Source organism: Delphinapterus leucas, chromosome 2 (genome assembly GCF_059928025.1).
Source record: "Delphinapterus leucas isolate spDelLeu-1000000601 "Yukka" chromosome 2, BTC_Dleu_Yukka2, whole genome shotgun sequence".
NCBI lineage: Eukaryota > Metazoa > Chordata > Mammalia > Artiodactyla > Monodontidae > Delphinapterus > Delphinapterus leucas.
The window spans coordinates 80,784,195-80,797,170 of NC_143130.1; the positions used below are offsets into that span (position 1 = coordinate 80,784,195).

A 12,976-nucleotide genomic window follows, 5' to 3' on the forward strand; every position below is an offset into this window, starting at 1 on the left:
TCAACATTGTCTTATAATTTTCTGCATACAGGTCTTTTGTCTCCTTAGGTAGGTTTATTGCTAGGTATTTTATTCTTTTTGTTGCAATGGTAAATGGGAGTGTTTTCTTAATTTCATTTTCAGATTTTTCATCATTAGTATATAAGAATGCAAGAGATTTCTGTGCATTAATTTTGTATCCTGTTACTTTACCAAATTCATTGATTAGCTCTAGTAGTTTTCTGGTGGCATGTTTAGGATTCTCTATGTATAGTATCATGTCATCTGCAAACAGTGACAGCTTTACTTCTTCTTTTCCAATTCGGATTCCTTTTATTTCTTTTTCTTCTCTGATTGCTGTGGCTAAGACTTCCAAAACTATGTTGAATAATAGTGGTGAGAGTGGGCAACCTTGTCTTGTTCCTGATCTTCGTAGAAATGGTTTCAGTTTTTCACCATTGAGCACGAGGTTGGCTGTGGGTTTGTCATATGTGGCCTTTATTATGTTGAGGAAAGTTCCCTCTATGCCTTCTTTCTGCAGGGTTTTTATCATAAATTGGTGTTGAATTTTGTCAAAAGCTTTCTCTGCATCTATTGAGATGATCATATGGTTTTCCTCCTTTAATTTGTTAATATGGTATATCACATTGATTGATTTGCGTATATTGAAGAATCCTTGCATTCCTGGGATAAACCCCACTTGATCATGGTGTATGATCCTTTTAATGTGCTGTTGGATTCTGTTTGCTAGTATTCTGTTGAGGATTTTTGCATGTATGTTCATCAGTGATATTGGTCTGTAGTTTTCTTTTTTTGTGACATCTTTGTCTGGTTTTGGTATCAGGGTGATGGTGGCCTCGTAGAATGAATTTGGGAGAGTTCCTCCCTCTGCTGTATTTTGGAAGAGTTTGGGAAGGATAGGTGTTAGCTCTTTTCTAAATGTTTGATAGAATTTGCCTGTGAAACCATCTGGACCTCGGCTTTTGTTTGTTCGAAGATTTTTAATCACAGTTTCAATTTCAGTGCTTGTGATTGGTCTGTTCATATTTTCTATTCCTTCCTGGTTCAGTCTCAGAAGGTTGTGCATTTCTAAGAATTTGTCCATTTTTTCCAGGTTGTCCATTTTATTGTCAAAGAGTTGCTTGTAGTAATCTCTCGTGATCCTTTGTATTTCTGCAGTGTCAGTTGTTACTTCCTCTCTTTCATTTTTAGTTCTGTTGATTTGAGTCTTCTCCCTTTTTTTCTTGATGAGTCTGGCTAATGGTTTATCAATTTTGTGTATCTTCTCAAAGAACCAGCTATTACTTTTATTGATCTTTGCTGTTGTTTCCTTCATTTCTTTTTCATTTATTTCTGATCTGATCTTTATGATTTCTTTCCTTCTGGTAACTTTGGGTTTTTTTTGTCCTTCTTTCTCTAATTGCTTTAGGTGTAAGATTGGGTTGTTTATTTGAGAGTTTCTTGTTTCTTAAGGTAAGATTGTACTGCTATCAACTTCCCTCTTGGAACTGCTTTTGCTGCATCCTATAGATTTTGGGTCATCGTGTTTTCTTTGTCATTTATTTCTACGTATTGTTTGATTTCCTCTTTGGTTTCTTCAGTGACTTCTTGGTTATTAAGTAGTGTATTGTTTAGCCTCCATGTGTTTGTATTTTTTACAGATTTTTTCCTGTAATTGATACCTAGTCTCATAGTGTTGTGGTCAGATAAGATACTTGACACAATTTCAATTTTCTTATATTTACCAAGGCTTGACTTGTGACCCAAGATATGATCCATCCTGGAGAATGTTCCATGAGCGCTTGAGAAGAAAGTGTATTCTGTTGTTTTTGGATGGAATGTCCTATAAATATCAGTGAAGTCCATCTTGTTTAATGTATCATTTAAAGCTGTGTTTCCTTATTTATTTTCATTTTGGACGATCTGTCCATTGGTGAAAGTGGGGTGTTAAAGTCCCCTACTATGATTGTGTTACTGTCGATTTCCCCTCTTATGGCTGTTAGCATTTGTCTTATGTATTGAGGTGCTTCTATATTGGGTGCATAAATATTTACAATTGTTATATCTTCTTCTTGGATTGATCCCTTGATCATTATGTAGTGTCCTTCTTTGTCTCTTGTAATAATCCTTGTTTTAAAGTCTATATTGTCTGATATGAGAATTGCTACTCCAGCTTTCTTTTGATTTCCATTTGCATGGAATATCTTTTTCCATCCTCTCACTTTCAGTCTCCATGTGTCCCTAGGTCTCAGGTGGGTCTCTTGTAGACAGCGTATGTACGGGTCTTGTTTTTGTATCCATTCAGCCAATCTGTGTCTTTTGGTGGGAGCATTTTGTCCATTTACATTTAAGGTAATTATTGATATGTATGTTCCTGTTACCATTTTCTTAATTGTTTTGGGTTCGTTATTGTAGGTCTTTTCCTTCTCTTGTGTTTCCTCCCTAGGGAAGTTCCTTTAGCATTTGTTGTAAAGCTGGTTCAGTTGTGCTGAATTCTCTTAGCTTTTACTTGTGTGTAAAGGTTTCAGTTTCTCTGTCAAATCTGAATGAGATCCTTGCTGGACAGAGTAATCTTGGTTGTAAGTTTTTCCCTGTCATCAGTTTAAATATGTCCTGCCACTCCCTTCTGGCTTGCAGAATTTCTGCTGAAAGATCAGCTGTTAACCTTATTGGGATTCCCTTGTATGTTATTTGTTGTTTTCCTTTGCTGCTTTTAGTATTTTTTCTTTGTATTTAATTTTTGTCGACTTGATTAATATGTATCTTGGCGTGTTTCTCCTTGGATTTACCCTGTATGGGACTCTCTGTGCTTCCTGGACTTGATTAACTATTTCCTTACCCATATTAGGGAAGTTTTCAACTACAATCTCTTCAAGTATTTTCTTAGTCCCTTTCTTTTTCTCTTCTTCTACTGGGACCCCTAAAATTTGAATGTTGGTGCATTTAATATTGTCCTAGAGGTCTTTGAGACTGTCCTCAATTCTTTTCATTCTTTTTTCTTTATTCTGCTCTGCAGTAGTTATTTCCACTATTTTATATTCCAGGTCATTTATCCTTTCTTGTGCCTCAGTTATTCTGCTATTGATCCGTTCTAGAGAATTTTAAATTTCATTTATTGTGGTGTTCATGGTTGTTTGTTTGCTCTTTAGTTCTTCTAGGTCCATGTTAAACGTTTTTTGTATTTTCTGCATTCTATTTCCAAGATTTTGGATCATCTTTACTATCATTATTCTGAATTCTTTTTCAGGTAGACTGCCTATTTCCTCTTCATTTGTTAGGTCTGGTGGATTTTACCTTGCTCTTTCATGTGCTGTGTATTTCTCTGTCTTCTCATTTTGCTTAACTTACAGTGTTTTGGGTCTCCTTTTCACAGGCTGCAGGTTCATAGTTCCTGTTGTTTTTGGTGTCTGCCCCCAGTGGCTAAGGTTGGTTCAGTGGGTTGTGTAGGCTTCCTGGTGGAGGGGACTAGTGTTCTGGTGGATGAGGCTAGATCTTGTCTTTCTGGTGGGCAGGTCCACGTCTGGTGGTGTGTTTTGGGGTGTCTGTGACCTTATTATGATTTTAGGCAGCCTCTCTGCTAATGGGTGGTGTTGTGTTCCTGTCTTGCTAGTTGTCTGGCATATGGTGTCCAGCACTGTAGTTTGCTGGTCGTTGAGTGGAGCTGGGTCTTGGCATTGAGTTGGAGGTCTCTGGCAGATATTCGCCTTTTGATATTATGTGGAACTGGGAGGTCTCTGTTGGACCTTGGCTCTCCCCCCGCTCAGAGGCACAGCCCTGACACCTGGCTGGAGCACCAAGAGCCTGTCATCCACATGGCTCAGAATAAAAGGGAGAAAAAAGGAAAGAAAGAAAAAGATAAAATAAAATTAAAAAGTTATTAAAATAAAAGCAAAAAGTAATTATTAAAAACATTTTTGAAAGTAATTAAAAAAGAAAGGAAGAAAGAAGAGAACAACCAAACCAAAAAACAAATCCACCGATGACAAGCACTGAAAATTATACTAAAAAACAAACAAAACGTACAGACAGAACCCTAGGACAAATGGTTAAAGCAAAGCTATATAGACAAAATCACACACAGAAGCATATACATACAGACTCACAAAAAGAGGAAAAGGGAAGAAAAATATATCGTTGCTCCCGAAGTCCACCTCCTCAATTTGGGATGATTCCTTGTCTATTTAGGTATTCCACAGATGCAGGGTACGTCAAGTTGATGGTGGCGTTTTAATCTGCTGCTCCTGAGGCTGCTGGGTGAGATTTCCCTTTCTCTTCTTTGTTTGCACAGCTGCTGGGCTTCAGCTTTGGATTTGGCCCCGCCTCTGCGTGTAGGTCGCCTGTGGGCGTGTGTCCTTTGCTCAGACAGGACAGGGTTAAAGGAGCAGCTGATACGGGGGCTCTGGCTCACTCAGGCCGGGCCGAGGGAGGGTTACGGAGTTCGGGGCGGGCCTGCGGCGGTAGAGGCCAGTGTGACGTTGCACCAGCCTGAGGCATGCCGTGCGTTCTCCCGGGGAGGTTGTCTCTGGATCATGGGATCCTGGCAGTGGCGGTCTGCACAGGATCCCAGGAGGGGAGGTGTGGAGAGTGACCTGTGATTACACACAGGCTTCTTGGTGGCGGCAGCAGCAGCCTTAGCGTCTCATGCCCGTCTCTGGGGTCCGCGCTGATAGCCGCCGCTTGCGCCCGTCTCTGGAGCTCCTTTAAGCGGCACTCTTAATCCCCTCTCCTGGCGATCCAGGAAACAAAGAGGCAAGAAAAAGTCTCTTGCCTCTTAGGCAGGTCCCGACTTTTTCCCAAACTCCCTCCCAGCTGGCTGTGACGCACTAGCCCCTTCAGGCTGTGTTCACGCAGCCAACCCCTGTCCTCTCCCTGGGGTTCAACCGAAGCCGGAGCCTCAGCTCCCAGCCCTCGCCCGTCCTGGCGGGTGAGCAGACAAGCCTCTCGGGCTGGTGCGTGCTGGTCGGCACCGATCCTCTGTGGGGGAATCTTTCCACTTTGCCCTCCGCACCCCCGTTACTGCACTCTCCTCCGTGGCTCCGAAGCTTCCCCCCGCTCCTCCACCCGCAGTCTCCACCCGCAAAGGGGCTTCCTAGTGTGTGGTAACGTTTCCTCCTTCACAGCTCCCTCCCACTGGTGCAGGTCCTGTCCCTATCCTTTTGTCTGTGTTTTTTCTTTTTTCTTTTGCCCTACCCAGGTACGTGGGGAGTTTCTTGCCTTTTGGGAGGTCTGAGGTCTTCTGCCAGCATTCAGTAGGTGTTTTGTAGGAGTTGTTCCACATGTAGATGTATTTCTGATGTATTTGTGGGGAGGAGGGTGATCTCCACGTCTTACTCTTCCGCCATCTTGAAGCTCCTCCCTGGCTGTGTGATTTTTAATCAGTTTTTATACCCTGAGTTTTATGTCTTCACTTGACATGCGTGTCCAGTTTTCTTTTTTGTGTATTTGGAGCACCTAGGAGGTAGACAGCTAGCAGTTAAGAGGGGAAAATCTATCAATAAGAAGGATCATCATGCATCCTCAAGAAATTTACAATTTGTATGATTATTTACAAAAGACTGGAAACTTATAGCTGAGCAAAAACTTGTATTTGAGATGACATTATTAGAGCAATGTCATGTATATATAGTGGCCTTGTCTTGTATATATAGTGGCCAAAAACGGGCCTCTCTGAAGGAAATAAAGGAGTAAGCTGTGAGGAAATCTGGGAGAAGTAACATTATATCGGGAGTGAAGTGAGTGTGTACCTGGAGCACTCAAAGAACATCACAGAGGCCAGCTGTGGCTGGAGCAGAGTAAAGTAATAAGAGGAAAAGTAGTAGGAAATAAGGTTGTAGCAATAGAATGCAGGCCAATTCATATAGAGCCTTGTAAACCAGAATCAGGACTTTGGAAAACCATCAGCATTTTAGGCATGTGAAAGATCTGCCATGTTTTAAGATCGTTGGCAGCTGTGAAGAGAATAGACCATAGGGAAGAAAGAATATGAAAGGGAGAACATAGGAGGTTATTATTAGTCAAGTTGAGTGTCTTGGACAAGTATTGTAGCAGTGGTTGAAGGTAATAAGTGGAAATATTATGACAGTTTTTGAAGGTAGAGCTGACACCTTTTATTAATGGGTTGGATATGGGATGTGAGAGAGAGTGACTAAGTTTTTTGTCCTAAGCAGCTGCAAGAGTGGAATTTTCATATATTGTTATATGGTGAAGACTGAGGAAAGAACATATTTTGGGGGGCAGGAAGGTAGGGAAGAAATCCAGAATTCAGTTTCGTCCATGTTGGTTTGAGATGCATATTAGACATCAAGTAGTGATATCAAGTAGGTAGTTGGATAGTTGATACTTAAAGCGGTGAAATGAAAAGGTAACCTCGGGAGGGATTATAGATAGAGAAAAGATTTCTGGGTACTGGATCCTGGAGAACTTTTTTTCTGTCCTCTTGACTTGGTATCTGTTTCTTGCCCACGTTTTCTCTTTTTCTTCCTCTTCTTTGAGCAAATATGAGTGAATTTAAGTTGCCTGTACCTCCAAGAATGCATCACACTTCTAAAATAGTCTTAAGATGCACCTAAAATACAATACAAACATATTATATTTATATATTGCTTTGAACTTTGAAAAGAACTTTTATTTATGAAATGCCTGCTGTGTGCCAGTACTGTGCTAGGTACTTCCCAGTGTATTATCTGTTCGAATTTTATAAATGATTGATTGTATTTAAATGGAAATAGTGATGTATCTGGCAGATCGTAGCTTTAGAGAAAACATTCTTTTGTATTTATATGTTGTTTCAGTTTATATATATGTTTGCATATACATATATAATTTTTAAATTAATGAAAGCATAAATATCAATATTGTAGTTGATATTGTGTAGTAGAAAGAACACTGGATTTCGTGTCTGGCAGTTGTCACTGAATAGCTATGGGAAAGTGAGTTGGATTTTCCTTGGGTCCTGTTTCCCATCTGTGGAATAATAACAGGATTAAGTTTGAGGAGGGACTTAGTCAAGGGGTCTCAGCCAGTAAGTGGATTGGGAATAGTTGTTTTTATTTATGCTTCCATATCCACACTGTGCAATGTTGTAGCCACTAGCTGTATGTGGCTATTTAACCTTAAATTAATTCAAATTAAATAAAATTTAAAATTTGTTTGCTCAGTTGCACGTGGCACATTTCAGGTGCTCATTAACCACATATGTCTAGTTGATACTGTATTGGGTAGTGCAGCTCTAGAACGTTTTCATCATTGAAGAAAGTTTTATTTAGACAACACTGCTTTATACAACCATTGCTATAACAACTTTCTCTGAAATCTGTGGTTGGCTATTTGAATTTATTTTTCCAACTTGTCAACCAACTAGAAATAGCAAAAATTAAAAAGAATTTACTCTTTTATAGGATAAAAATGTAGTATAGTTCATTTTCACAGTATCATGTGTCTAAGTACTTTAAAATTATAATTAAAAGAGCTTTCATCCCTGGTGGCGCAGTGGTTGAGAGTCCGCCTGCGGATGCGGGGGACGCGGGTTCATGCCCTGGTCCTGGAGGATCCCACGTGCCGCGGAGCGGCTGGGCCCGTGAGCCATGGCCGCTGAGCCTGCGCGTCCGGAGCCTGTGCTCCGCGGCGGGAGAGGCCACGGCAGTGAGAGGCCCACGTACCGCAAAAAAAAAAAAGAGCTTTCATAGCACTATTGAGAGAACTTTAATTAGAATCTATTGATGCAACTTTCATGTTCAATTTCTGGATAGTAACAGACATTTTTGAAACCTAAATACTAATGCAAAGAATGTTTTAAAAAATAAAACCATATTTTGCTATTATATATGTTAAGAGATGTAAAATACTAGTTTTAAAATTAGTATCATTAAAATTAAATCAGAGCAGTTTCAGGACACAATATTTGTGGTTGTAGAAATTATTTTTCTTCACTTTTTCTGTTTTCTAAACAGAAAAAAGGAATACATCGTTGTACAAAATGCAGACTACAGTTTTTAACATGCAAAGAGAAAATGGATCACAAGACTCAGCATCATCGGACATTTATAAAACCTAAACAACTAGAAGGATTGCCTCCAGGAACAAAAGTGAGTTCAAATATGCTGTATTTTAACATTTTGTATGATAATAGACAACTTCTGCCTGGTTTTATTTATTGAATAGAATACTTTAAAAATGATTTCTGATTTAATTAAGACTTTAATTTTAGGTTTTACCATTCCTATGTTTAGGAATAAAACATCTAACCATTGCTTTTTGGTCAGTAGTGTGTGCAACTCTAGAGTGGTATTCCTTTGTAAAAAGTATAGCTAGATTAACTGTTCCAGGGTTAATGGGTTATGTCAATGTTACATAGGCTATTTTGGAGCTATTCCAGTTGGCAGTGTATATGTCATTTTTATCTGTTAAACTGTAAGATGCTTGAGATCAGGAATCATGTTTTATTTATCTTTGTGTCCTCAGCATCTGGTATAGTGCCTTGAATGCTGTAGGTTCTCAGATGTTTATTGAAATTGTTATTACTGAGTCTACTCTCAGAGAAGCAAGTTCTGCTGCTGGATAGCATTATGTTTTAAGTGAGCAAACACATGTCTGACTGCATACTGATGATTGTAATTTACTTTTCCCTTTTTGCCTTATATACCTCTGTTTTTTCTGACTTCTTTATACACAGTCAGCTCTTGAATATTTGCTCCAGTGGAGGGAAACAGAGGCATGGATAATCCAAAGTGAAATAATCCCCAAAACATTTATATTTGGCTTTGGGTTCTTACCTTTGAATGTGGGTATGTCTGTTATTTGAATTAACTAAAACAATATAAAGCCATGCTCTGAAGACCTAGAGCAAGAGAAGCTATCCAGCATCCTTCCCTGCAATCCATTCATTCCATGCTGGGACTAGACATGCAGAACACTAATGTAAGCAGTGCAGTCCTCTCTCATATTTTCCCTTAATAATAATAATAATAATAATAATGATACTAAATGTTTTTATAGCACCTTAGAATTAGGCTTTTGTTATGTTTATTCATATATTCTATTATTTAATCCATATAGTAAGCCAGTGAGGTAGACGAGGGAAGTATTGTCCCTTATTATAGATAAAGAAGCTTAGAGAGGATGTTACTGATTTAAGGTCACATGGCTAGAAAGGAGTGGTATTAGCTTTAACCTCAGGTCTTTTGATTCCTAGTCCAATGCCTTTGTATGATACTAAAGCACATGTTTTTCATGGTACTTCCTCATAGGCTGTGGGCGGGGTGTATAGTCAAATGATTAATGAGAAAGTTGGAGCAGTTGTGTTTTTCATTGTCAACCAGCAAATATAATTTCTTAATACCAAATGTTAAGTCTTGTTATTAGCTTCCTTTAAGGAAATTCTAAGTATTATTAAACTCGCCCTGCAGTATAGTGAATTGATATATAACCCCTCACATAACCTTTGTAAACATAAATCCTGCCCAATGAGCCCCTGGAAAGAAGTCACATTTACTGTAGATCTCTTTGTTTTATAGTTGTCGAAGGGTAACACAGTCCTTTCTAGGCTTTGAGATTTAAATTTTGACCTCTGTGTTTGTGAATTTTTAGTTATATCAGAGCATAGAAATAGCTATGGAATGTGCTCTTTTAATATTCATATAATTTGCTTTAACTCCTAATTATCCATTAATAACTCTTAACATATAACTGATATCAGTACAAAAATGTAAGATTACAAGTGAGTAAATATCAAGTTTAATTTCATTTAATTGATATGAACATTTAGAATAAATGGAAGACTTACCAGTTACAGTTTATACTTGCCCTTTCCAAAAACTTGATGTTTAACTTTTCGTTATGCAGTGATATTTTAACAGTAATGCAGTGATTAATTTTCTAAAGCAAATATTATCTTCATTTTTGTAGGTTACTATTCGAGCTTCAGTTGGCCCTCTTCAATCAGGATCTTCAACTACACCTACCATTAGTGCAAGCACTTCTACCCTTCAGCTCTCACCTCCAAGGACTAAAAATATAACTGCTAAAAATCCCACAAAATCTAACACAAGTAAACCTAATATAACTAAATCCATTGCAAGTAAACCTAATGCAAGTAAGCCTAATGGAAGTAAATCTAAATACAAATCAAAAATATCTAATATGCAAAAGAAACAAAGCACATTGGCTAGTAGCAATAAAAAAAGTAAAGTCAATACAGCATTGAGGAATTTAAGGTAATCTTTTATTCTTGATACACAATACTAATTTAATCTTAAGTATAAAAACTTTATTTAATATAAATTTACCCTATTACACAACTCTCTTGTACATTTATACACTGTCACTTAAGGCCAAGCAAATAATAAAAAATATTTTTTACAACAGTTGAAAAGTACTTGAATTACTGTTTTTCTATAATATTCATTTATTACAGTGGTGTTTTATGTTGTGCTTATATCTTGTGATGTTTGAATTGGTTAATTTAACCAATTGATTAATCCCTTTTTTCCAGTAAGAAACATTAGCTGATATTAGATTTTTTATACTTATTCTAGCTGCTGTTCCATAGCAGATTTTTCAAATAATAAGTCTCTGTTTGAAGATGTTAATTTAAACACCTTAGCTTTAATTAACAGAAAATTAATAAGGTGGTCCCTTATTATTTTTGTTTTAAAATATATTTTTATCATTTTCTTTATATCTCTATAAGGTGTCGTCGGGGAGTTCACAAGTGCATTGAGTGTTGTTCTGAAATAAAAGATTTTGCAAACCATTTTCCTACATATGTCCACTGTAGTTTTTGCAGATACAACACTAGCTGTAGCAAAGCCTATGTGAATCATATGATGAGGTAAGATGAGTTAAACATCTATAATTACCAATTAAAATTACAGTTCAGCAAGTTTGTTTTGGAAAACAGTTATCCTATTAGAAGTCAGTTTTTCTCTTCTAAGAAAACTTCTAAGATGATTCCTGGCACTATTTTTCAGCATAGTAATTCATGAAGTTCCTGGAAACTCGAATTTTAAGAACAGTTAGACTAATGAAATTAGGATAGGTTTGTTAGGGAAAATAGTTTTTCTATGGGAATTTTTTTTCCTACAGAACTTTCAAACATGGTTACTTCCAAAGACAGAAAAGTAAATGTTTTAAGTATATTTATGAAACAAATACATGTAATCATGAGTGTTATTCTCTTCAAAGCAGTCACTTTGAGAGATTCCAGGGTTTTCAGTGATGTTAGACACTTCATTGAGTCTGTTTCCCTCTCTCTTTTTCTCTGTAATGCATCTGTCTGTCCATCCATCCATCAAGCCATGTCTCCTTGCATTCATTCAGTGGAATGAGAGACTATTTCGGTCATGATGCCATTGTTGGAATTATTTTTCTTTAATTCATTCAACTTAGATAATTAGAGTATTCTATGCAGAGAGCACCTTCATAGCCTATGTTATCTTCATTTGTATCTCATTAGTTGGGGCATCCTTCAGGATGGATTTTTATTTTTTTTAAAGTAGTCAAAAATTGGGACTTCCCTGGCAGTCCAGTGGTTAAGACTCTGCGCTTCCAGTGCAGGGAGTGTGGGTTCCATCCCTGGTCAGGGAACTAAGATCCCACATGCCACGTGGCGTGGCAAAAAAAAAAAAAAGAAAAAAAATAGTGAAAGATTATGAGAATAAAACATTTTAAAAAATAAATAAATAAAATTTTAAAAAATAGTCAAAAGTTGTTCAGATATAAGCCAGTTAGGCTGATTATTCAAAGTGAGGTTCCGTTTTTTCAAAAGTTAGAATATGATTAATAAAAGTGATTTTCTTATAGACCTCTGTGTTACTTTCTGGTCATTATCAGGTACTCCTTTCAAGGACTCTCCCACGTTTCTTGATGGCTCCGGCACCTCTCTCACAGTTTTTTAACCCCCTTGATGACTAGCCTGACATTATGGTAACTTGACTTCTTTAGTGCCAGTGCTTTACATCACCTTTAGACTTGTACCCCCTTTCTTACCACAGTACTATTTTAATCTTGTCATATATACTGTTCATTTCTTTTGAATTCCCATTTCCCAATGACTTTCTGGGCTTTGAGTTCTTTTTCCAGTCCAGCAGCACCTATCTAACTATAGTCATCCTCACCCTCAGGGTCATCTGTTTTGATTGCTGCTTTGTTTTTGTTCTAGAATCCTTTACACATTTAGTCATGCTTACCTGGCATAAAGGCCAAAGACTTGACCATCTTCTTCTGAACTTTATGCTCAATTCTAGACCCCCAAATAGTGCTTGATTCAGTCAACTCTGACTCATGATCTTTAACTTGAATTGGGCCCTGTCTTTTTATTTTTAAATACTTCTTTATTCTTACCTACAGTATCTGATTAAACATTTTTTTGGTACTCTAAAGATTTTATTTCGGATTCTCTTAGTTATTAACATGGCCTACAAATACACAGTTGGAGGTCATCCTTTTAATTAATCTTTTCAGCCTCAAATTTTTTTCCTGTTACATTTATCCAGGCATTAATCTCAGAAATCAAACATGTTCTACTTCTCCAGAGTTAACCCTGCCCCTTATCTCCTCTAGTTCTTCCACAACTTCATTCAGTTAATTTGCAGCTTCATCTTCTATCTACCAGGTTCCTTCTGCTTACAGATGATTTCAGGTATTTTTTTTAAGTTGAGGGAGACTTGTCCTTACTCCCTACTTTCCTTATCTCTTGTCTTCTTATTACCATGAACATTTGTAAAAAGTATTTGTTACTAGCATATTCATGATTCATTTCTTTACCTTTTAATTTGAGTATCATCCTCACGTACCAACTAACACTGCCCCTTTAAAGATTATCTGTCAAGTACCGATCCCGGTATTTATTCACATTTTTTCACTCTTACTACTCTATGACTTCTTTAGAGTCATTGTTGTCACTCACTTTTGAAACTGTTCTTCTCAGCTTGTGTTTAACCGTTACCACTATTTTTCTTCTTCCTTTTTGCCTGCTCCTATTCATTGCCTTCCTTCAGCT

The 12,976-nt window shown here is 37.4% G+C and overlaps 1 protein-coding gene across 13 annotated transcripts in view; it reads left to right on the plus strand.

Annotated features, from left to right (window-relative positions):
• The window catches only part of ZNF280D (zinc finger protein 280D), a 131,097-nt gene that overhangs the window by 55,340 nt on the left and 62,781 nt on the right, over positions 1-12,976 (plus strand). For 12 of the 13 annotated variants that reach the window (XR_016392093.1, XR_016392094.1, XR_002645399.2 and 9 more), the window contains 3 exons: positions 7,929-8,063; positions 9,883-10,190; positions 10,667-10,807. Coding sequence is in view for 1 of the 13 variants with exons in the window: in XM_022579570.2 (XP_022435278.1) it covers positions 7,929-8,063; positions 9,883-10,190; positions 10,667-10,807 (584 nt within the window). In the remaining 12 variants the exon portion in view is untranslated. The remainder of the gene's footprint in view (positions 1-7,928; positions 8,064-9,882; positions 10,191-10,666; positions 10,808-12,976) is intronic. The other variant, XR_016392095.1, reaches the window with a different exon arrangement.